Below are 25,291 nucleotides of genomic sequence, written 5' to 3'. Positions count from 1 at the left end.
CCGTGTTGGAGACAGGCACAGCTGAGGACTTGGAGGAGCGACGGCTGAGCCTGCCACTGTGCCCGAGTGTGGGCCATCTTTAAGACGTCATATTCAAAGAGTGTCACCATCTTCAACAGATAATGAAGACTAGAAGCGATTGTATCAGGCAGACTGAGTCTGAGAAGCAGGATGGGAAATGAAAACTGTGCCTGAATGTTTACAGAAGCAATGGGTGTGGGGAGGGCACCTGCAGGTCGGAGCCTCAGGGACCACAGGCAACTGAGGCAGGATTTTTAAAATGCAGGGGACTTCTCTGCAGGAGGGCTGCTATCCTGAACTCTCCTGGAGGGAATGAACCTCCTCGAGCTCCGAGACAGATGAGGATGCGGGTAGGGGTGTGGTGTGTGGTGTGTGTGGGGCCCGGGTTCTGAAGCCCTAGTATCCTACTGCCCAATGAAGAGTCAGCTCATTCCATCTCTTGGAAAGCTCGCTTGGAAACAGATTCTATTTCCACCCAGCTTCTTCTGTTGACATATGCAAATGTGACTCAGTGAAAAGAGGATTTGTTTCTGGACTCTAGAGTCAGGACATGCAAGTGGGATCGAGAAGGGGAAACTCAGTTTTCTGTGCCTTCATGAATAGCATGGCTCCCAGGGGGCCGATAATTCAGTCAAATTTTATTGTCAAAATTCTAAAGAGGGGAAATTGACTCAAGTGGCAGGCAACACTCTTGTCTCACTGATGACTGTTCTGGATAACCTGCTTTTCTGTGCTTACAAACAGGGGTATTTGGCCTGAGATGAATAATTTATTGGGGTTAAAAACCTAAATTAATAATCACAAACCATTTTACTATGAATCGAGTTTGACATCACTTCTCAATTAATGACCGGATGTAGTCTAGTGCCCCACATCTTTTAATACCTAAAGAGACTACTTTAGTATTTAAAAGATGTAAGACAATGAAAGAGACATAAGGAGAGCTCACCAATGGTCTACCATCCCAGAGGGAAACCCGATGGTCTGTGATGACTTCCATGCTCACAAGATGTGGGGCTCCCCCCAACCTCTCTGACCTCAGGCCTCTCACTCCCTCTCTAACCTACTCTGCTCTGGCCAGATTGGTGGCTTCCCATCCCTTTCTTAAACATGGCCATATACTGCCACCCCAGGGCCTTTGCACTTGCTCTTTCCATTGCCCGGAATGCTTTTACTCCACATATGCACATGGCATTCTCTCACTTTTTTCTGGTCTTCCCTTTAGCTCTACATGAAGCCCTCTCTAGCCATCCTTGCTACAAATTCAACCCTCCTCCAGCACTACATTTTCTTTCCTGCTTTATTATTTTTCTCTTAGCTTATCACTATTATATATTTTCTATATTTAACTCACCTGTGGTTTCTCTCTCTCTAGCTTATAGGCCTCATGAAGGTAAGGGTTTCTGTCTATTTTGTTGACAGTGATCACTGTGGACATAGTAAGCCTTCAACAAATATATACTGAATGATAAATGAAGGAGTCAATGGATGTTACATGTCACAAAGGTTGACTTTCTCCCTCGGCCCCCACCCCCAAGAACAAAGATTCAAAGATCTTCTCAGGGGTAGTTTGGCAGCTCAACATGGGCATTTTTTTCCACTTTCTCTAGCTAAAGCTTTTGGCTATGGAGGATCCAACTCCTTGACACCAGTACTCGACTGCTGGGAATGATAAAAAGCTGCCCACAACAGAGTGGTGGTTAGGTAAAGAGAGAGAGGTCTGGTGCTCACCCAACCTGCTTCCCCTTCCGGAGCTCACAGGTACACTGTACTTCCATCCCCACCCCCTGCACACACAGCTCCCCGGCCCTTTGCATCTCCCTGGGGCCACGTGGCCAGTGGGCTGCAGGAAGGAGTGATCTATGCCATATCTAGGCCTGGCCCTAAGACATCCTGTGAAACTTCCCTTCTGCTCTCTCTTCATTGGCCAGTTGAATAAAGAGGGTTTACTAAAGGAATCTGAGGCCCTAAAAGATTGTAGGGACAACAGATGCAAGAAACTTGCCCCTTAATGACCATGTGGATCAGTACTCCCTGCCCCCCCTTGCCCCTACCCAGGGCTGTGCCATGAATGTAAAATAAACCCATGTGTTGTGTGTTAAACTGCACTGAGGTTTTGGGGTTGCTTGTTAAAGCAGCTAGTGTGATTTGCCCCAGTGCTACAGATACAAAGGCCATGTATTAAAAAAAGGGGGGCAGTTTAAGCATAATTCCTCTAATTATCTGATGCATACTGCATTCCTAAGAGAAATTTGTCTTTTTATAACTGGAGGTTCAGCCTCCTTGGACTTTTGTGAAAACTGCAGTGAACTGCCAAGGGCGAGATGAGGAGAGACGGGGAGAAGCTATTAAAACACCTCTTCAAGTTTCACCGTCTTCTTCCTTTGATAATCATACCACTTATACACACGGGTAATCTGGAGTAGCTGGGGTAATCTGTGCAGACAAGCTTGCAGAGAGCCATAACCCGGCCCCAGTTTTGAGACACTGAAAACCTACAGAGGCCACTGTCGGCCTCAACATGTGGGGGCTCTTGTGTATAATACAAAAGCTACATTGTTGATGCTCCAGGTTACAGCTCTCAGTTTGGGGTTTTTATGACCAGAGATAATTGCTGTGCCTATTGAATATAATAATATCCTTTTTTTGGGGGGGGGAGGGGGAATTACTCCCTCTTTCACCTGGGTCAGGGAAGTGGGACCAGCATCAGCTGCCGGGTCCCACTACCCTAGCCCGAACAGAGCCGAAGCATTCACATTATCCGGCAATAAACAAGTATGAAAACAAAGTGACACATTACCTGTCCGGCTAGCATTTCATATAATAGGACGCCATAGGCCCACCAGTCCACGGATTTTCCATACGGCTGATAAGCGATTATCTGTGTGAAAACACATACGGCAGTTACATTGAGCGGTAAATCAAAAAGACTGTGTTAGAACAGGTAAGTCAAGCGTGTATGCCTTTCTGCACAGCAGGAGAGGGTCCTGCAAATCACACCCACTGGGAACTACCTCCTTGTGACTCGCTGCCTAAAACCTGCTTGGGAACTGCTCCTCTGAATCCACCTGGAGATGCCACAGTGCTGTCTGAAGCTAGATTTAATTATCCTCCCTGGAGAAAAATATTGGGACAGTGGGGTGGATTTAATTTTCGGAAAAAGCCAGAGGTCATTCAGACTGAAGGTCTGATAAATAAGATAATCAAACTACGTAATAGGATTTTGCTAAAAGTAACAAAGATGATGGTGGTGATAACGCATCTGCTGAAGTTTCAAGACATTCTGAAAGAGACATAAAATAATCAAATGTCACATTTGAACCTTGTCTGAATCTTGACTCAAACCCAGCCAACTGTAAAAAAAAGAAATCAGGAACACTACAGTGTGGTCTTGATATTAGATAATATTAAGAGATTACCATTAATTTTGTGAGGTGGTAAAATGGTACGGTGACGAGTTTAAAAGCGTCCCTTTTCAGTTAGAGGTGAGCATATTTATGAGTGAAATGCATGAGAGATGAAGTATTTATGGCTGAACTGACATGACATCTTAGATTTGTCTTAAATACTTCAGCAAACTAGGAAGGGATTGGAACAGATGAAATGAGTTGGCAAAATGCAGGGAACTGGTGAAGCTGGATGACGGCCCACGGAGACCCGACCCCGACTGCTTCCCTCTACCTTTGCGGCTCTCAGAAGTACTAGAATAATTCTATGACCTGCCTTTGTGGAAGAGATTGATGCTGATTTGAATTTCTAAGCATGACATGGGTTATTAAAACCCCGGGGTTGTGGTCTAAAACACACAATCCCCCGACCCATGGATCATGCCCCAGGATTCGAGGCCAAGACATCTGAACAGGTGCTCAGCATGACCATTCTACCATTTTGCACACACATGTGACTTTGCAATGTTCTAGGTTATTTTTTTAATGGCCCACGATGTCTAATGGAATGTCCTGGCACATAGACAAACTTTCTGCTTGTCTCTTTCTCTCCATTTCTTTAATGTATTACTAAGATTTTTCCTTGCAGGATGAGAAATCCAAGCTCCTGTGGCTTGCCTCAACGTGGGTGGAAATAAGGGGGTACATGTTTAGATCTGGGCAGCTTTATAGCTCATTTTCTTTCTTTTTAAAAGATTTTATTTATTTATTTATTTATTTATTTGGGAGGAGGGGCAGAGGGAGAGAGGAAGAGAAAGAGAGCAGACTCTCTGCTGAGCAGGGAGCCTGATGCAGGGGCTCAATCTGAGGACCCAGAGATCATGACCTGAGCTGAAGGCAGATGCTTAACCAACTGAGCCACTTAGGCATCCCACAGCTCATTTTCTTGACAAGGAAATGACAAGCAAAAGAAGCTGCAAGGAGGCCTTCATTTCTTTTTAAAACTACATTTGTTCTTTTTTGAAAACTTGGAAAATGCACATATCCACAGAACAAAAAAACCCTACCAAAATGAGTCTCTCTGCGGTTACCTGATGACGTGTGATGAGGCTTGCCATTCTGGTTCCAAGACAGGAAATGACTGGATCAAAGCCTGTCTGGACCAAGTAGAACAACAGAAATTCTCTTTGGGAGAGTAAGGAAGTACACTTGTTAAGCATCCACTATATATCAGAATGTGCTCTAAGCACATTCAGTAGAATCCCGTGGGGCAGAAATAAGCATTCTTCCCATTTTATAGGTGAGAAAGCTAGCTGACAGAGCAAGAAGTTTAAGAGACCGGTCCAGAACCAATCAGTTCATAAGGAGTGCTCAGGATACTGACATTTTTGTTTTAAAAATACAGTTTATAGCTTTCAAACATGTGCACTCATACTGAGATTAATAAAATATTAATCAAAGGGCTTTGAGGATTAAAGAGGTTTAAAATCATCATTTCAGTTGTAGCTGTATTTCAAAAGCACTTGAACAAAATTTGTTCCTGTAACTATATTAAAACCTGTCCTGGCAATCTATTTTCATTAATCAGTGTTTTTGTTACTCTGTTTTTAATGCAGGCGGAGCTGGGGCACAGTGCTGCTGTGGGAATTATCAGGCTGGGGCATGGAGGGGGAAGAAGGAGTGTGGTCATGCTGTATTTCATATCTTATATTCTTATAAATACCCGAGTACTCTTTACAATCATACTCCTCTACTTGGGTGGTAGAAAATGCCACCTGAGTTTGGAAAGCTGTCCAAGGTCAAGGGTATAGAAACCCTGTCTCTGATAAGAACGATTCACAAATCCTAAAAGCCATGGCCACCTGAAGACTTTTTTTCTTCTTGATTCTTTTATCAATTTTGGTCCAACTTGATTTTTATTTTCTATTTGCACAGCACAGTATTAAACTCCCATGCCTCCAGCTGATAACACCCTCTCCTTCCTCCAAGGCTTCCAAAGCAGAATGCCAAGTGCCAATGGCTCCTTTTTCTTGGCGGTAGCATTTGGCAATCCGTAGAGCCGGCCAGCTCAGCTATTGGGCTGAGATGACAAAGTCACGCTGAACACTGCAGTGCTTTCAATTGTAATAACAGGATGGGATTTGGAATTTAGCTGGAGCCTTTCGTCTTGGAGAATCTCACAATGTATCTCCCCTGGCTTGTGCGCTAGATAGAACAGGAACATTAGAAGATCTAAGTTACAAGGTATATGGCTGCAACCTCACCTGCAAATTCAGTTTTAGAGGCAAGCATGCTTTCCCCTCAATGATAAGCTGCTGTCAAGAAATACCACCAATATCCACAAATCTCACTATAAAAGGGAAACTGTGTTAGAGAGCCCCATTCGAAGATAAATATTTAGATACACATGACTTAGGATGTTGGTTACGCTGTGCCTTGTGAGCTGTCTACACCTGCGCTGTGCAGTACAACAGCAGCCACTAGCCACATGTGGCTACTGAGCATGGGAAAAGCAGCCAGTACAAGCTGAGGTGTGCTAGAGGTGGGACATACACATCAGATTCTGAAGACTTAGTACCTAAACCGCAAAATATCTCATTCATATTTTGGATATATTGGGTTAAATAAAATATATTAAGCTTAATTTCACTGGTTTCTTTTTCAACTCTTAAAAAGTGTGGTTGTTAGGGGACACCTGACTGACTCAGTCAGTACAGCATGTGACTCCTGATCCTGAGGTTGTGAGTTCGAGCCCCACGTACAGGGTAGAGATTAAATAAACAAACAAATAAATAAATAATAAATATTCAGGAAAAAACCTCCCACACATATGCAAAATGTAGCTGCTAAATGCAATTTGGCCTGCACTTTGTTTCTACTGGATGGTGCTGGTCTATACCCCCTCATGGGCTCCTACAATGCACGCTGGTTCCTGGGCTCTTTTTGGCCTAGGGAGCCAACTTTGGGGTGAGAGCCAGGCTCAGAGGTCACAGACTGGATGGTGAGGCTCTCTTGCTTTTGTCCCCACTGGGGACAGGAGCAGGTGTCTCTGGGACTTGTGGGCCAACGGGGGCTTGCAGCCAAGACCAGGGGGACTGCATGGCAATTTGGTTTCCCACAGCAGAGAGCCTCACAAAGGGGAGGCTGACTTGGCAAGGATGTCTCCGTTGGCAGCTCTCCCTGCAGCACATGGGAGGCTGAACTTTAGCTTCAAAGACAGACCCCCAGCAGAGCCACTGTCATTCAGCCTTACTGCTATTTGTCATTATGATCATTATTATTATGCTCACATGAGCCAACTGCTTAGGGGGAGATGTCAGGATGTTTCAAATGGCTGTCTGTCTTGTAAAAGTAAGATATGAATGAGCTTTCTCCCAGCCTGGGCACAGCACCAGGGATAAAAGGGGAAGGGGGCAGCTTCTCATCTCCTACCAGGCCAGCGGCCACGGTGGCTGGAAAATTGCTCTGAAGCCACCCACCTTCCCACCCTCTGCCAGGGCTCCATAGTCAAAGGCCTCCCAAAGGGGATAGGGCTTCAAAAGCTTTTTTTGGGGGTAATGGTGTACAGTTTCTAGATGCTACTGGCAATAGTAACAATGACTATAAGCAACGTCACCATCACAACACTCACTATGTGCCAGGCCCCTTAGCTCTGTTAGCTCACTTGGCCCTCGTGAGACTTTTATGCGGTAGGAGCATCCCATTTCAAAGATGAGGAAATGAGACGCAGAGAGGGTAAGTAGCTTGCTTAAGGTCACACAGCAAGTAAGTAGCAGCACTGGGATTTGAACTCTGGTTCTCTGGACAGCTATGGGGCAGGGGGAACTGGCCCCAAAAGGGGTTCAAATGCTGAACAGGATCGAAGCTGCCAAGATGACCACTTCACTCACGAACTCTGGCTCTGGACGCTTTGTCATAAAGGACCCATGGGAAGGCAACGTGTGTGTAAGGAGACTCACTCTCCCATTCCTGGCTGTACCTTAACTGGACTCCACTCTTCATTCTCACGTTAGGTTTACTCGCCAAACCCCAGAACCCACCGTAACAGACGGCCTGACTGCAGAAGGCTCTTCCCAGGCTTCTGTTACACATTCACACTGGCCTTTATGCATAAAACATGCTTGACTCCTTTTACTGTCTCAGGGAAACAAAAATATCTCTTCCTTTGATCAAAAATAAAACTATTTTACTTCAATGAAAAAAATGATGGCCATTTTGAAAAATATCCTAAGTTCCCCAGGATAGAATGTGGGACATATAAGGCCATCTTTATGTGCCTGGTGGAAAACACACACGTGTCAAAACAGTACCATTTGGGGGAAAAAAACAAAAAAGATAAGGTGGAGTGTCCTCTAGGTGTTCTGTCCTGACAGCTGGGACTGTGAGCTCGAGAACCAACTCGTCTGCTCCCTCCCTCCAGGCCCAACAGACCCTGGCCACTCAGCTCCTGGGACTTTGCCCCATCAGGCCGAGGCTGCTTTGCTTGTCTGCCCCACTTCACCCCAGACTCTTCCCCAGCAGGGCTGGGCCACCCTCCTGTGCACCCAGCACTGGAACCCTGGCTGGCAGCTAGCATGGCAAAACGAACAGGAGTGGATCTAACCCAAGCCCGAACTCTGGGCACCACTCATCCCTGAAGTGTGACATCAAAAGGGCCTATAGGATTGCTGGACGGCCAAGGCTGGAGAGAGCCTTATAGATAGATGCTTTATAAAGTGTCTTCAGGATTCTGGAAAGGCAGCTAAGTTTCAGAGTAGCTAAGTGGCTTGCTCAAAGATCACTGGGCTGGGTAAGTGTCAAGGTCTCCTGACTGCATCCCCTTCCTGCAGCCCCGGGCTTAGACCAGAGTTTGAGAAGCAGGAAAGCTTTGTGGTGGGTAAGGGTGAAGCACCTCCATCTCTCCGCCAAGAGGTTTCCCAAACACGTTTTGGGTGGTACATCCAAGCCCAGGACACCAGTGGCCACCATGTGGCAAGCACATTGTGACGTGAATGTTCTGAACCTGACTTCTGGAGACCAGCACTCACTGCCACATGGGAGCTGTGTGACCTTGAGCAAACTGCTTAGCCTCCCTGAGTTTCTGTTTCCCTAGCTGTGATATTGGAATTCCAGCATCCTCCTGGTCGGAACGTGGCAGGGGATAAAATGGTATTTTGCAAAATAAAATGTGCTTATTGCGGATGAGTTGGATTATGATATGACTCCATGCTGCCTAACATCGGAAGTAAGGACTGGCTCCCAGGCCTGGCTGGCAGGTGGAAATGAATCAAGGCAGTAAAGTATACCTGGCTCACAGGAGGACAAAGGAAACGTCCTGCTATGAGAGATTATATGCACAATATGTATTAAATACCCTGCAACGATTGCTGACACTTAGCAATTCTCATCACCACTGAACTTTCCATTCATTCTTTCAGCAAATATTAGCTTCCTATGTGCTGGACACTGCTAGGCAGGGGGTACATAAATGGATAAAATAGACGTTAAAATCCCGCTCTCAGGCAATTAAATTAATTTTTACCAGAGCAGCAAAACTTTAGGCTTCTCCTTTTTCATTCACATCCCCTCCCCACTTCCCTCCTTCCCTCCCCCCCCGCCCCCACTGTTTATGGCTAATTGTACATTTCTTTGGTCTGGGTACTCTGCTAGGCCCAGGGACTGTGACTCTAACTAGGGAGACAGGAAAACGGATAAATAAAACTAAAACGTAATGCCTTACAGCAGGGATCTTTGTACACCACATGAGAAATATCTGCAATATTTGAAATCGTTGGACAAAAGTCATGATGTAAGTGTAAAGAAAATTGCTACAAGATGAAAATGGAGAGTCTGGAGTCCAAAGTATAATATTTTCTATTCAGACAAAAATTGTGGCTCTATCTAGGATTGGAGAACAGGAAATGATTTCTCTAATGGCAATAAAAGTGCTTTACAATCTACTCATAGTACCCACCTCTTCTACCCTCCTGGTTGTTCACTTTATGAGAACAGAAAGCCAACAGCAGGACCACCTCAGTCCTGCTCCCCCAAAAGGTCAGAAGGCAAATAATTGGTACAGAAGTGGTTTGTAATGATTAATACTGGCTTTACAGACAAAAAGGGAAAAAAGGAAGGAAGGAAGGAAAGAGGGAGGGAGAAGCAAAGCTCAGAGCCTGGTAATTACAGACCCCCTTCCCAGTTCTATCCCAGACTTTCGTGCAGCAGAGAAAGGCCAGAGGCTATATACACACACACACACACACACACACACACACACACACACACAGATATATATATATTTAGAGAGAGAGCAAGTAAGCGAGTGTGAGGGTGGGGAGAAAGAGACAGAGAGAATCTCAAGCAGGCTCCACGTAAGTAGGGCTCAATCTCACGACCCTGAGATCATGACCTGAGCTGAAATCAAGAGTTGGATGCTTAATGGACTGAGCCACCCAGGTGCCTCTATATGATTTTTAATACATTTTTATTTTTATTTTTTTTAATGATAGGCACACAGTGAGAGAGAGAGAGAGAGAGAGAGAGAGAGAGAGAGAGAGAGAGGCAGAGGGAGAAGCAGGCTCCATGTACCGGGAGCCCGACGTGGGATGCGATCCCGGATCTCCAGGATCACGCCCTGGGCCAAAGGCAGGCGCCAAACCACTACGCCACCCAGGGATCCCTTTAATACATTTTTAAAAAGAGAACTTTCAGGTTCATGGCAAAACTGAATGGAATGTACGGAGTTCCCATACTCCCTGTCCCCTACGAGTACAATCTCCCCCACTATGGGACATCTCTCACCAGAGTGGTAGGTTTGTTACAACTGATAAACTACACTGCTGCCTCCTTATCATCCAGAGCTTATGTCACAGGGTTCACTCTTGCTGGTGTACCTTCTGTGGGTTTTTGAAAATGTACCGTGACACGCGTTGACCACTGTGGTATTGTACAGAATTTCACTGCCCCCAACATCCCCTGGTCTGCCCAGTTATCCCTCCTGGTTATCCCTCCCTCTCCACTAACCCATGGCAACCACTAATCTTTTTTATGATCTCCATACATTCTGCTGTTTTCTAGGATGTGCTCTGGGCAGAATCACACAGCGTTGCTGCCTTTTCTGATTGGCTTCTCTCACTTAGCAATATGCACTTAGAGCTCCTCCAGGTCTTTTCATGGTTTGGCAGCTCATTTCTTTTTAATGTTGAATAGCATTCCATTTTGTGGCTGTATTACGGTTTATTTGGCCATTCACCTGCTGAAGGACACCTTGGTTGCTTCCAAGTTTGGGCAATTATGAATAAAGCTGCTCTACACATCCATGTGCAGGTTTTTTTAATGGACATAAGTTTTTGATTCATTTGGGCAAACGCTCAGGAGCTTGCTTGGCTGCTGGATCGTATGGTAAAGACTATGTTTAACTTTGTAAGAAACCGCCACACTGTGTTTGAAAGTGGCTGGGCGCATTCCGAGGGAGCCGCAAATCAAATTCTGAATGAAGTGCCCGCCTTTCCAGGCTGCAGAAAGCTGCCCCTGCCCCTGGCGTTTCTCTGACTCTGGGATGTGCGCTGTGGAGCAGTGGGACATGATCTTCCGTGACCCTCGGAGCAGGCATGATCACTGAGTCACATGTGGGCAAGTGTTCCCATTTCCAGTCCCTGTGATCCTGCCAAGGAAGAGCTAATCTCCGGCTTGGGCTAATTTCTTTCTAGCTCCTGGGTAACATGGGTCGGTCACGGAAGAAATCAGGGCGGTGACAATAAAATGGGGCTGGGGCAGTGGCCTCCTAATTTGACTTGGCTACCCAACCTCTTTAGCACGACTTTTATCATCCCTTGTTACGCTGAAGAAATCAAACACCTTTTTAGACACTCTCCTCCCACCCTTATGTTTCCAAGAACCTCCTCAACAGCAAGATACACTGTGATACTAACAGGAGCAGAGGTCAAATGTGAATCCAAGCTACCCCTCAGTAGCAGTCCTTGGCTGCATTGTGCAGGGCACCACTTCTGTTTACCACTGGGGAAGCCGAGGCACAAGCAAGCACCAGTGCAGTAATGCACAGTGGGAACGCAGCAGAGCCAGGACTCAACTTGGTGCCACCGTGTCAGTGGGAGCTGGCCAAGGACATCTGAGAGACTGCCTCTGACCTTGAGACCTTTCACTCCTCCTTCCTGTTCTGCTTGGTGAGAGAAATGATGATATTGATCGTGAATATATAAAATGTGTCTTGGTTTACAACATAATTTGCCTAGCCTAAATGTAGGACTCCATATGGGTTTAGGACGAGTCCATCTCTAACATTTGGAGCGGGGGGGGGGGGGGGGGGCAGAGGGCATTGGAACAACAGAGACCGGCCCAAATACCAGATGTCTAAATACACATTATAGATCAAGCTAGTGAACTGTTAAACGTTCTCTCCTACTACCTTAACCTTCCCATACAAGTCAGCTCATGTGGCCAGAACAGAATTCCACAGACTGAGTGGCTTAAACCATATCCAATCTTGTTCCCATAGGCCCAGAGGCTAGAAGTCCAAGAGCAAGGCACCTGTCAGCAGGGCTGGTTTCTGACCAGGACTCTCTTCTTGGCTACAGCCAGGCTCCTTCTCCATGGGTCTGACCCAGGCTTTTCTCCGTGAGGGTGCACTCCTGGTGTCTCTTGGTCTATAGGACACCCTTCTTTTCAGATCAGGGCCCCACTCCAATGACTTCATTTAATCCTATAATAACTTCCTTAAAGGCTTTATATCACTACATGCATTCATTAGGTTGGGGGTGGTTAGGGAGCAACATGAATTTGATGGGGACATAAGTCAGTCTGTAATACCGCTCAACAACCTGGAGGGGCATGTTGACTGTAGAGTTCCTAGACTCCCTACATTCCACTCCAGTATTGGGAGACTTGGCACTTTCCACTTTTCTTCTTAATCCTTTATCATACCTATGAAGAAGACCCTTTGTGCCCCGGCCTGACCGTCCAAGCTCTGCCCTACTATGCCCTGCGAACAGCCACCACCACTGCCCCCTCCATTGGATACAGGAGTCAGGGTGGTGTCCCTAGCAAGAATGGATCTTAGGGAGAGGCCAATGTAGGTCATGGAAGGAAATTCTCAGGCCCCGGGGACTTTGTTGCTCTCACCCTATAAGGCTGTGAGCTAAGGCTGGCAGAGGGCCAGGAGAGAACCCTCTAAAGTTGGGAGCAGGATACTACAACCTGCAGGCCAAATCCAACCTGTCTCCTATTTGTGTTCGACCTGCTTGTGAGCAAATAAATATAAAATGAAAAAAATGTAAAAAAGACTATCAGCCTTTTGGCAAAAACAGTTGCTTGATTTTGTCCTTGGTTAAAATCTAAAATTTAAATTAGCTCAACCCTTAAATATTTACTCTCTAGCCCTTAGCAGAAGGAGTCTGCTGATCCCAGGTCTAAAACACAGGGCAGGATCCCCTCTTGTCTGGGTCCTCGGCACCTTTGAGATTTGCCCTTTTTGGGGTGCCGTGTTGAGGAGCCATCCACTGACCAACATAGAGTTCCCAAACCAGCTGCCTCTGAAACTGGCCTCAGGGGCCCCTCCCATCCTGTGTGCCCTCCTTTGGGGTGACTAGGCCACTCTTCCCACCACTATATAGCATTTCTATCACCTCCCTTAGAATCTGGGCTGGCTCTGGGACTTGCTTTGACCTACAGAATGTGGTAGAAGGGACCCAGTTAAACTCCAGGTGAAGCTGAAGGGGACTTATGGCTTCCGTGTTTGCCCTCTTGGGAGGCAGCCACTGTGCTGAGAAGCTGCATAAACCACTGAGTGGTGAAAGACCCCATGGAAAGACAGACCACACAGAGGAGAACCCCTGGGGCCTTGGCCAACAGCCAACCGCCCAAGGCCATCTTGGATGCTGCAGCACAGCAGAGCCATGGCAGCCAGTGCCAAGCCCTGCCGAGTCCTGCCCCACGGAATCGTAGCATTAACACGGGTATTGTTTTAACCCATTAAGTGTGGGGGCAGTTTCAGAGCAACACATAACTGAAGCAAGTGACAAACAGGTACGGAGTGCCTCCTCGGAGGCAGCCAGGGCAAAACTCACCTCATCCTCAAAGCCATGCTTTGAGGTGGTACTGTGACTACCCCCATTTAATGGATGTCACCCCAGGCTCCTAAAGGAACAGAACTACAGCCAGAGTTCACTACGCAATGATGAAGAAAAAGCTAGTGGAAATCAAATAGGAAGCTTCCCTCAGGGGTGGACATTAAGCACACATGAGGTCAACAGAGAGGGAGATGGGATCCACACAGAATCATGTGATGCACCGTCATCTGCCCACTAGTCCCCCTTCTAGTGGTTCTCGGACTCAGTCACTGCACCCTGGTCACTGGTCACTCTCAGGCTGGTGGGTGTGGGTGGTTGGTTCCGGGGAAGCAGACAAGATCCACAGCACGGCGCCCACGTGGGATCCTCCTCAGCTCAGGCCCCTTCTGCCAAACAGGGAGCTATTCCAAACGTCCACTGTGCATGTGAACAAAATGACTACGTATGTGCAGTGAAGGCATGACCTAGGGGTTAGGAACAGAGCTTGTGCCCGTGGGAGTTTTATTAGCTGGAATACAAGATTTTCCAGAACTGGGAGCTCTTGTAGCCTGGTGGTCTTTCCAGATGTGTTTGGTAGCAGGACAGTAAGTGATAGCCTGAGCAGGGGGTCCTGGCTGCTGATGACATGAGGGCAGCAGACCCATACTTTGGGGCTTAGGGGCCCTGTCCTGCCGCTTGCTGTAAGCCTTGGACAGGTCCCCTGTCTTCTCCATGGCTCCTCTGCCTTTGTCTATAGACCTGGGATAACGCCACCCACCTCAGAGGACTACTGTGAGGTTTCAACGAGATGACAGATACAGGCACGTAGTACCTGCTAGGAAAAGACCAAGTGCTGGTCATCGCTCTCAAGATATACTCCCCAGTAAAAGGTGAAGTAAGGTTCCTGAAATCTGACCCATTTTTACAGGATTTAAACAAATCCCCGAACATAAGGCCAAGTGTAGCCACAGCACGCCAGGAGGAAATGTTCAGTGTTCGCGGGGCTCTGCAAACCAGGGATGGTGGCAGGAGGGGGCTCGGTGGCAGATAGGGGGTGAGGCGCTCTTGGGGTATACCCGAGTGACATCTGCTGTCCCCCCTTCTCCTTGGGATAGCAGCCACTGCAGCGAGATGTGGACCGGCTGTGGGTTCAAAGCCCATATCTGCCCTGAACTGGGGCTGTGAGAAAAAGGACCAATCTCTGCACCCTGGGTGTGTCATCTGGAACCCAGAGCCCCCGACGCCAGCTCCGCAGCGCTGACCCAATGATTAACCCACCCACAGGGGGCTGGTTAGCTCCGGAGAACGGGCTGGAGGGAAGTCAGGAAGCAGGACGGGCTCCCAGGTGCCGCACTGGCCACAGCGTCCTGGGCGGGGGGGGGGGGGGGGGGGGGGGGGGGGGGGGGATGCTCCAGAGAACAGGGCGACGCTGATAAAACCCAAGGCCCAGCGAACTAAGAGCTGGGGCCGATCATGACACGGAGGAGTAACGTGACCAGCGGAATTCCTAGAAAAGATCTGGGAGAAGCCAAGGGGAAGTGGGGCCTTGGCTCTTTAAACATTTCTAGCAGGAAAGGCAGCGGCTTCATTTTCTCTTGCAAAGCCAGAGGCATGGGACCGGGACCCCACACAGAGGGACGGGCCTCTGAAAGGAAGCGAGCCACCTTCGGCTTACGCTCTTCTCTAATCAAGTGCTCTCCGCTCGGCAGGCGCCGGCTGGTGGGGGGCCGGGGGGACCCAGAGGTGCTGATCCCGAGGAGCCCCGGCAGGTGCCGACTGGCCGCTCCCCGCCCGTCTTCCCCTTCCTCTCAGTTGCGCGAGGGCTAATTTACTGCCTGGCTGCCTGCGCCTCGTCCATTCTTTTCTCATTTAACTTTCGGATCCTCTTTTATTCTCCATCCTTCTCTACAACCAGAGGCCAGGAAACGTCTCCGGGGGTGTCAATATTCCGGCACTTTGGGCTGTAGGTGGGGGGGAACCCAGGTTGATGTCCCACAACTTCAGACACTCGGGTCCCCCAGCACGCCAGCTCCTGTGGGTCGGTGGCGTGAGGCAGGTGGCCGTCCCCTCGTGCCACTGGCCTCGCCCTGATGGCAGCCTTGGGGATCATCTGTCCCATCCCTGCCATGGAGTTCCTGACCTCTCGATTTCCGGCCTTCAGCTCTGCTCTGCTGCCAGCCCCCTCCCTCCACAGCCGCTCCACGAACGTGGCTCGCTGCACCTGTTCCTCCGGGGTCCCCTCCGCCCGCCCGGCTCTGCTCCAGCCCTGGGCTGGGGGCTCTGTGGTGGGCAGAAGACAAAGATTCTGTGTGGGGGGCCGAGGGGGCTAGATAAATACACCTGTGAGCTCAGGATGACATGCTCTTTCAGAGGGTGAGGAGCACCGTGGAAGGAGAGCAGGCGGGGGGGTCAGGAGTGGGTGGTGGTGGGGTTGGGGGTCTGTAGGTTTGAACAGGGTCACCAGGAAAAATGGCTTTCTGGAGGTGACACTGGAACTGAGGCGCAGGTAGGGGGCTCCACTGCCGGGGAAGGGTATCTCAGGTAGAGAGGAATGAGAAGAGCAAAAGCCCTGAGGATGGCAGGCTGACAAACTGGGGAGGTAAAGAAGCCAGTGCAGGGGGTCTGGACGGACAGGGGTGAGGGGTGGAGGGCGAGGCGAGAGATGAGGTTAGCGAGGGGAATTGGGGGGCAGACAGCAAAGGGTCTCAGGCCACTGTGAGGACCCCAGCTTCTCCAAGATGCCTAACTCAGAAGTGAACCCCCTCCGCAGCCCTTGCGGCAATGTCCTGCCCTCTGTCACTCCCCTCCCCTTCTCCTTCTCCCCTCCCCTTATGGCACCTCAATGCTCTTTAGGACCAGCTCCTCAGTTCCCCTATTCTGACAGACACTCAGCGCCAACCTCCCCCCACCTCCGGCCTTGCTTACCTGCTCCTACTGCTTGCTCAGTCACTCCCAGGAGCCTGAGGCAGGGGTCTGGCCTCCCCCGATGGGCCCTGCCCAGAGCCCTATGCCCCTGCCGGGGAGCCCTGTGTCTGCTGGGGAGTCACTGTATGGCTGTGGGTCGCTGGCTGTCCCCACCAAGCGGAGCAGCACACCGCCCACCCACAGACCCTGCCCTGTCCTTCTGGGCCTGCCTGTGGAAAATGCAAGCCAGCCGGTGAGGATGGTTTCAGGTTCCCTCCTTCCTCCTGCTTCCCTATCCCGTTCCTCCTTGCCCGTGGTATCCCCTGTCTCTCCCTCTCTTTCCGGTATCTTCTCTTTCCCTCTCTCTGAGCATTTTCCCTTTGGCCTAGAAACACATTCAGGTTCTCCCAGCCTTACTGGTGCTTCCTTCATCCTGCTTCCCTAGGAGTGCCCGTCCACCTTCCCCCATCCATTTACCATCTGTTTCTTAAGACATGGTTCCTGCCTGGCTGCTGACGCTCACACTCAACTCCATGCCATGCAGCTTCTGCTGCATCGTTACCACATGCTCTTAGGGATGGCTGGTTCCCCGTGGCCAGATCCCCCCTCCCACCCCCAACACCTACCCGCAGCTCCTTGACCTCCACGGTTCTCGGCCATCTCTGAGTTCACGAGCACTCACCTTCCTTGATATCCAACATTCTATGGCTCCCTAGTTCTTCTACCTCTCTCGATACCCCTTGGTCTTCTCTTCTTCCTCCCATTCCTAAAATATGGCTCCCCCCAGATGTGACCCTTGGCCCCCTCCAGAAAAGGTCACAGCTCATGGCCCAGTAGTTCAATCTTACCAAGAATGTACACTTCCTCTTAATATATATTAGACCCAACTTTGAACTTTGGTGGTGGTAATAGGCAAGACTGGGCTTGGCTGGCCTTCCCATAGGAATGGAAGCCACTGGCCCCCTAGGATGGGTCTCCGGCTCTCTGAACCCATCCAGCTCCCCCCACCCACAGGAGTCTGCACATCTGCTTATGGTCAGCTGACTGTGGGGACAGCACATGTGCCCACAGACTGTTCCCTCAGCCGTGTTGCAGCGTGTTGTTCTACTATCTCATCCACATCTCTCAATCTATGTCTCTCCTGGGTGGCAGCAGCCTATTTCAAACTGCTCCCAGTCCCGGGCCTCCTCACAGGTCCCTGCTGGGCTCTGTTCTCATGTCAGGCCTGCCAGGCACTTAGTAGGTGCTCTGACTACCTGGCTGATTGCTACCATGTGTGGGAGAGGGACTTGGGTGTTAGTGGTTCGCCCGGGGATTTTAAGTGGTGTGCGCAGTAGTACCAGTGGGAATACAGTCCCGAGTCATTGACTGTGGTATTGATGCTTGTGACTCAGGTCCCAGATACAGTGGAGATGGATGAGTATCCATCTTCTCCTAAAAGATGTCACACATGCTGTATAACATCTCAGCACCCACTGTGAACTGCTTGTTTGCTTAGGGAGTGTTCTCTTCCCTCTGAAGATGGGGCAATAGGTGCCAAGAATACATGTATTTGCTCTAGGGTTAGAATATCTCAGGCCCAAATCCCACCTCTACCTGTTACCAGCTGTGTGACCGTGGGTGAGTCACTCAACCTCTGCTCATGTATAAAATGTGACAAACCAGATGTGCCCCGGGGGCTTTGTGCAGGGGCAGTCTCTCCATCATGGGTCCTATCCTTTGGTGTGGTCTGACATGCTCCCTGCCATAGCAAGGATTCTTTGTGGCACATTTTCAAACGACTTTGCTCCCACCGCAGCAGGAGGTACTCAGAGGTGCACCAGCCAGGAGTAAACCCATCCCCTGCTGCTGTTCTTCTTCTCCCGGGAAAAAGTGGGCAATGCAAATATTCAGACCCTGATTCTTAGCTGCCAGGAGGTGGACTCCACATGCCCCAAATCACGTTCTGTTGGGGGATTAAACTCAGATGAAGCTTCTGTTTGTCCCTCCCAGGGACTTACACCGACCGCTAAGAATTCTTTCTATGTCAAAGCAAAGAGGACCTGTAAGGTCAGATCCAGGACTTCTCTTCTGATTAGTGTCCCCCTTGTGGGTATCCAACTCAACTCCAAAAGTCCCATCTGTTAAGTGACATTTTCTGCTTTAGCTCATCTTCACTGATTAAGGAGATGCCACAATATTAATCCATTTCAAGGGGTTTAAACAAACAGCCATAAATATTTAAGTCTCTGCTTTGCCTATTAAGGAAAATGCCAGCTAGGATAATTATTTTTGCCTCTGCCTGACAGAAAGATTTACACAGAGGACAGGATTATATTAACCCCTGAGCAAATTTAGAAACTTTGAACCTAGATGGGCTTCCTCTTCACAGCAATTATTCCCATGGTCAAATATGCCATATTCCTGGATCCGTATGGGGAAATGCCAACAAAAGGTGAAACCACTTGAACTGAGATTATTGTTTCAGGTAAAACAATGTGAATTACTGATTGAGCTCCCAAAGTGGTGCAGCTTATTTTACAATGAAAGTCAACCAGAATCTAACAGGGATTTCGGTTTCTGTTTGCATGTCATGTCTTCCACACTGTAAACTATGTCAAGGGCAGGGCCCTGTTGTAGATGCTGTCCCAGTGGCACCCTGTTTGGCACACTAAGTGTACGGCACGTTCTCTGAACATGTGAGTCACTTAGGATCTGAGCAGGGGTTCTGTGCAGTGGGCAGTCCACGGGTCTGCAGGTGGCCTGGCAGTGAAGCCTGGTCCTGGCACTTCTCAGCAATGTGGCCTTAGACCATTACCTAACTGCTGTGGGCACCTCTTCTGAATCATGCTGTGGGGACTATTTGAGGGAGGGTTGTAGTAGAAGACTGCAAGAGGCCCACAATGCAATGTGGCAAATGGGTCAAGTGAATAATAACCATGGCAGGACCAACGTGCCTGGTGCCAGATGATCCTCCAAACTACATGCAGTAACTTCATGAAGGAGACATTATCATCCCCACTTTATAGGGGAAGAAACTGAGGCAAAGGATGTTTCAGTAACCCACCCAGGGGGTAGAAGCACAAATATGATGACTACAGTTCTAGAAAGTGCCCAGATGAGAAAGCCAATCTCAAAAGGTTATATACTGTATGACTCTGTCATATGCTATTCTTGAAATGACAAAGTTATAGGATGGAAAAGAGGTGAGTGGTTGGTTGGTGGGGGAGGGGAAGGATGGGGACAAGAGGGGTGATGGGGAGAGGTGGGTGTGACTATAAAAGGCCAGGAGGAGGGATGAACTATACTCTTTCTGGATTATGCTGTTGTAGAAGCAAGTCTACCCGTGTGTGATCAAGTTGCACACAAGTAAATAAACATACAAACCAGTACAAGTTAAAAAAAAAATGCCCCAAAGTTGCCAAGATACATTAGAAGTATGTTTCAGTGTCCTTAGAGGAAGGAGGTGGGAGTTTATCAAATATAGTTAGATGGGACACCATCTTGAGCGTGGTAGGATGTCCCCAGAGGTTTGTGCATTCTAGTCTGGGAATCTGTGTATATTGGTAATTTTATTTGGTAAAAGGCACTCTGCAGATGTGATTTATTTTTTTATTTTTTAATTTTTTAATTTTTTAATTTTATTTATTTATTTATTTATTTATTTATTTATTTATTTATTTATTTATGATAGTCATACAGAGAGAGGGAGAGAGAGGCAGAGACACAGGCAGAGGGAGAAGCAGGCTCCACGCAGGGAGCCCGACGTGGGATTCGATCCTGAGTCTCCAGGATCGTGCCCTGGGCCAAAGGCAGGCGCCAAACTGCTGCGCCACCCAGGGATCCCTGCAGATGTGATTAAGGATTCTGGGACAAAGGGATGAGCCTGGGTTATATGGGTGGGGCCCCTGTAATCACGATGGTCCTATGAGAGGGAGGCTGTAAGGCTGGGGTCACCAAAGACGGAGATGGTAAGACGTGACACCATGGACTGTGGCCACGCAAAGGCTAGAAAGGGCAAGGCAGTGGGACTCCCCCAGAGCTTCTGGTGGGAGTGTAGCCCTGCCGACAACTTGTCTTTGACCCAGTGAAATGGATTTTGGACTTCTGAGCCCCAGAGCCATATGATAATAAATTTGTACTGTTTTAATCCACTAAGTGCATAGTGATTTGTTGTAGTGGCAACAGGAACCTGATACAGGTTAGGAGGGAAAAAAAGACAACAAATGTCAATTATTTGGAACATTTCATCTACGTGGAATGCCATCTCCCTGGTGATGTCAGATGGTTGAAGTGTTACTGAGCACAGAAGGCTATTAGTTTGATCGCAGAGGCTGGGTCTTAATGGAGATGAAGTTCAAACCACCTTTATTCCTAAAAACACTGCCTTCCCTGTCACATTTTTATAGCATCTGGTGGGTGTTAAATGGAGCACGCACAGCTCATAATCACAGCCTGTTTAATACATGTTAGCCTGTAGAAGGTGTCAGAATAAATACTGCATCAGGAAGTTGTACTGGTACTGTATGATCACCTTATTCTTCCTGTTTGAGAAATAGGACTATTTAAGCTCCCATTATGCCTGGAGACAGTGATGTGTGAGTTCTTTGGAGGGCAAGCCCCATGAAGTTATGTATCAAGATAACATGTCACCTTTGGCTATGTCACTGAGAATTTAAGTTTCTAAGTAAGTGTTTGAAGTCTGTGTTTCCACACTGGGCATACGACAAACAAAACAAGGAAGCTCTTCATGCTGGAAAAAAGAAATTCAGCTTCCCTTTTGGAACTCTGGCTACCACAGAGGGTCTACTAGGTGCAAAAACACTTTATTTGGCATTTCTGTCCTCATAGGAATTCTACAAGGAGGCTATGCTTATCTCTAACTTGCCACTGCAGAAACAGGGAGGCAGAGGCCAAGTAACTTACTGAGTTCCCACAGCCTGTGAAGAATCGAACAACAGGTGAAAAAAACACCACAAAAAAAAAAAACAAAAAACAAAAAAAACAAAAAAAAAACACCACACAAGCTGCCAACAGCTGACACGAGAGCTCTCCCGAAGAGGGAAGGTTGGGCTAACTTTGCATCTGTTACCTTCTACCATGATGGAACTCAGCTGGGAAGAAACCGTTTCTTCCACTGGGCTGTGTGTGAATGGGAAGTTGGCTACACAGTGATCCAGGGTTATAACCGACCTGGTCATTGGCATGTTGGAAGGTTCACAATAGGACGAAAATTACTCAGAATGTGTCACAACAAGGGCTCCTGGGGGTTCAGTCAGTTAGGTATCCACCTCTTGATTTTGGCTCAGGTCATGACCTCAGGGTCGTGGGATCGAGCCCCGCGTTGGGCTCTACGTGGAGTCTGCTTGAGAGTCTCTCTCTCTCTGCCTCTCCCCACTGCTTGCTCACTCACTCTCTCATATAAATATGATAAATATATCTCTCTCATATAAACTCTCTCATATAAATAAACAAAGCTTAAAAAAAAAAAAAAGAATGTGTCATAACAAAGATTAAGCAGTATGGCCACTGCTGTAATCACACATCTTGGAACCACACTGTTTATAACCACACTGAAATGTTCTGTCTAGATTAAACACCATGACCCACTCAATGGGTGAGGTAGGGCACTAATCACTGTAATTTTACTATAAAGTCATCATTGGAATCACCTTTTGATCCAGTTTTCCCATGCGGAGCATTTTTACAACCAAGATCTCTACTTTCTCTGCCTGACAGTATAGCTTAAATTGTTTTGACCATGACTGTGTAAGAAACACATTCCACCATACAAGCAGCTTACACATAACAAAGTTCCGTGAAATAAGACATACCGTACTATGCAGTGAGCTCTCACACTTGTTTTCTATTTTGCTTTATTTAGCTTAGTTTAGCCCATTTTGTGGTCACGACTTAGTTATTCACTAATGATTCCATACCCCAATGAGGAGGTTGTATGTGTGATTTGAAAGGTCTGGTCTAGAAAACAAGGAGAATCGGGGGGCCCTACCTCCGGGGCAATGTAATCTGGAGTCCCGCAGAAGGTCCTGGTTGTGACTCCATCCATCATGTGTTCTTTGCACATCCCAAAATCAGCAATCTTGATATGCCCTTCCGAATCCAGCATGACATTGTCTAACTTCAGATCCCTGCAAGGAAGCAGGAGAGCATCAGAGTCCATCCCATGACATCACACAGTCTGCTCCAGAGCTAGTGAGACAGAAGGCTATGTGACTAGCTGCCATTGCAATGGTGTATTAACTATGAGTCCTGGGAGAGTGGGGACCAGGGATTACTGGGTTTTGTTTTTTTACATCTCCAGAGCCTACTGTAGTGCCTAGAATACAGTAGGTACTTAATAAATGCACACCGAATAAATGATTAAATGGTTGGACTAGCGATCACTGACCTTGGCTGAGCATGTGAATCACCAGATTCCAATTTAGCAGGCCTGGGCAGATCCCACTCATTTGATTTGCTATTGTCCCATACAGAGGGCCTGGCCTACAACCAGGTTTGCCCAATCACAGGTTCAGAACTACCTCATGGGCTCACGCACGTGTGGCTATTGCATTCTGCCCTAGTGCCATACGTCCTTGTACTCTTCGACGAATACTAGAAGACATTCTCCTTTTTTTGGCATCAGACTTGTGCTGTTGCTCACCACCTGAAGAATTTAACTCAACAGTTTTTCCTCTGCTTATCCCCTACACCCCATATTTTTCTCCTGCTGAGCATCTAGAACAAAAATTCGGTTTCCATTGCTCCCTGATCTCCATTCAAAAAAAAAAAAAAAAAAAAAAAGGCAGAGGAAGGAGCTGTCAGTGGAGAGAAAAGCCATGTTTTCTTGTGGGAAGCAGAAATAAGATGCAACATCTTTTGAGGTCTAGAGATCAGAAAATAGCTCTGATTTGCCTGGAGGCTGTAGGCAAAGGTGGGTCCCAGCAGGTCTCTGTGACCTCGAGGGTTATCAAGTCTGTCTTAGGTCCCCATCACAGAATTATATGTGCACACGGAGGACCAGAGGTCCAGGAAGACTCTCAGCTGCACTGCTGGCAGCAGAGCTTCCATACGCACCTGTAAATGATTCCTCTTTTATGAAGAAAGAACAATCCAATGGAAATCTCTGCCGCATAAAATCTGCAAAAGAAAATGCTCATCAGGTCTCTGGCTTGCTCTGTGGATTTCTGAACATTTTGTACCTTCCAGTTTGGGCATCAGTGAGGCAAAAAAAATGTAAGATCCCGCGACTATCAGAGATCAACATCACCCTACATGTGACAAACCCTTCATCCTTCCCTCTGCCATTTTATCACTCTCACCTCCCCAAGGAATTCTACAGCTAATATGTCAAAGAGACAGGCTTATTACCTGTCCAGAAACAAGCACTTCTTGTTTGAAGCCAGTAGACAGTTAATTTACTGCTTATAAGAAGTTCCTAATGCAATCTTTTAAAAAGTGGCTGCTAGACTCTTCTGTGTCAGGACTGGGGAAGGGTGGAGAAAATGTGCATTTCCCTATTCATGGACAGAATGCGTTAGTGTGTAAAGATGCAGTGATTCCCTAGAAGACAAAGTAGAGTGTGTGATGCACTCTGTAGCTGCTGTACTCACCCCCCCCACCCGTCCCCGCCCCAAGTGCTGGGATAAATGGGACACACACCATGATTCATACTTGAGTTTACCCTTTTAAATAATTCATAATAAACTCAGAGTAAATGCTGAAAGAGGTTTTAAAATTTGCATAGCATTTAGGAATCTCTGAAGTCTGAGGAGCCACAAGGCTGTGTCTGTGCAAACATCACACCTGGGAGGTTTAAAATCGGCACAATGTCTACACAGGCAGAGGGCAACCTTTGGTGATAAGGACCAAACTCTAACTGGGCAGGGGGCACCCCTGAAGGCTGGCAAGACAGGGAAGGGGTGGTGGAAGGAAGAGAGGATTAAAGGCAACTTTTGCGTTATTTTCGTGCTTTTCTGTATTTTTAAAATAAACATTTTCTAGCAACACAAATACAACCAAAGGGCGCTGGATGAGACACCTTGATGTTACCTCAGAACAAGGTGGCTATTCGGCTACTTGCTCTTTGCAGCTCCATCAAGCTGGGCTTTACAACCCGAGCATTCTAATGCTTTATAACTAACAGAGTAAGACAGGGGAAAAAGGCATTTCTGAAGACTGAAAAATAAAAATAGAAATGGAGGGGTGCTCAGTGGTTGAGCATCTGCCTTTAGCTCAGGGTGTGATCCTGGGGTCCTGGGATCAAGTCTCACATCAGGCTCCCGGCAGGGAGCCTGCTTCTCCCTCTGCCTGTGTCTCTGCCTCTGTGTTCCTCATGAATAAATAAATTTTTAAAAACTTAGGAAAAAAAATCCCCTTCAACAAAAATCTGATTGGCATTTGTGTATTTGATTAATAAAGAAATCTGAGAATGAAAAAAAAAATCCCTCTTTGCATATTTTAAGCTTGCTACCAAAGCAGTCCCTCTTCCGCCTTCACTCAATCTTCACTCAATCTAAGACACACCAACCCACACAGGCCAACAGTTTTTCAGATTTATCTTTTAGACCGAAACACCGGCCAGAATCCAATGAACATTAGCTAACTTGATTAATCAGGGTATATGCCCACTCTGCATCCTCCCTGGGGGAAATGAAATAGCTGTTTGTATACATTTGCTCCTGCTGCCTGTCCTGTGATCTTCTAGCCCCTGGAAAACAGGATGATTTTTCTGATACCAAAGTCCCCCCTTAGATGGACCATTTTCTCTGTTCCCCCGGAGCCCATGTCTCTGCCCTGTGCTGCTGACTCTTACATCCTAATCAAACCCTCCCAACTGAGCTCATGATTCCCCACCCAAACCATCTCTTCTGTGGCTGCCCCCAACCCTAAAATGAGGTATCACCTGAAAAGGTTTCTTGTTCTACACCAAGTTCTGCTTTTCTTCCTCCAGGATGT

The 25,291-nt window shown here is 47.7% G+C and overlaps 1 protein-coding gene across 3 annotated transcripts in view; it reads right to left on the bottom strand.

Moving 5' to 3' along the window:
* Positions 1 to 25,291, bottom strand: part of PRKCA (protein kinase C alpha) — a 395,118-nt gene that overhangs the window by 26,787 nt on the left and 343,040 nt on the right. For all 3 annotated transcript variants that reach the window (XM_049114584.1, XM_025436489.2, XM_049114585.1), the window contains 3 exons: positions 23,411 to 23,473; positions 22,344 to 22,482; positions 2,822 to 2,902 (listed from right to left, as the gene is read on the bottom strand). In XM_049114584.1, the coding sequence (XP_048970541.1) occupies positions 2,822 to 2,902; positions 22,344 to 22,482; positions 23,411 to 23,473 (283 nt within the window). The remainder of the gene's footprint in view (positions 1 to 2,821; positions 2,903 to 22,343; positions 22,483 to 23,410; positions 23,474 to 25,291) is intronic.

This window comes from Canis lupus, chromosome 9 (assembly GCF_003254725.2).
Source record: "Canis lupus dingo isolate Sandy chromosome 9, ASM325472v2, whole genome shotgun sequence".
NCBI lineage: Eukaryota > Metazoa > Chordata > Mammalia > Carnivora > Canidae > Canis > Canis lupus.
Note: the sequence above shows the minus strand (reverse complement) of the source record. Positions and strands in the feature narration are given on the sequence as shown.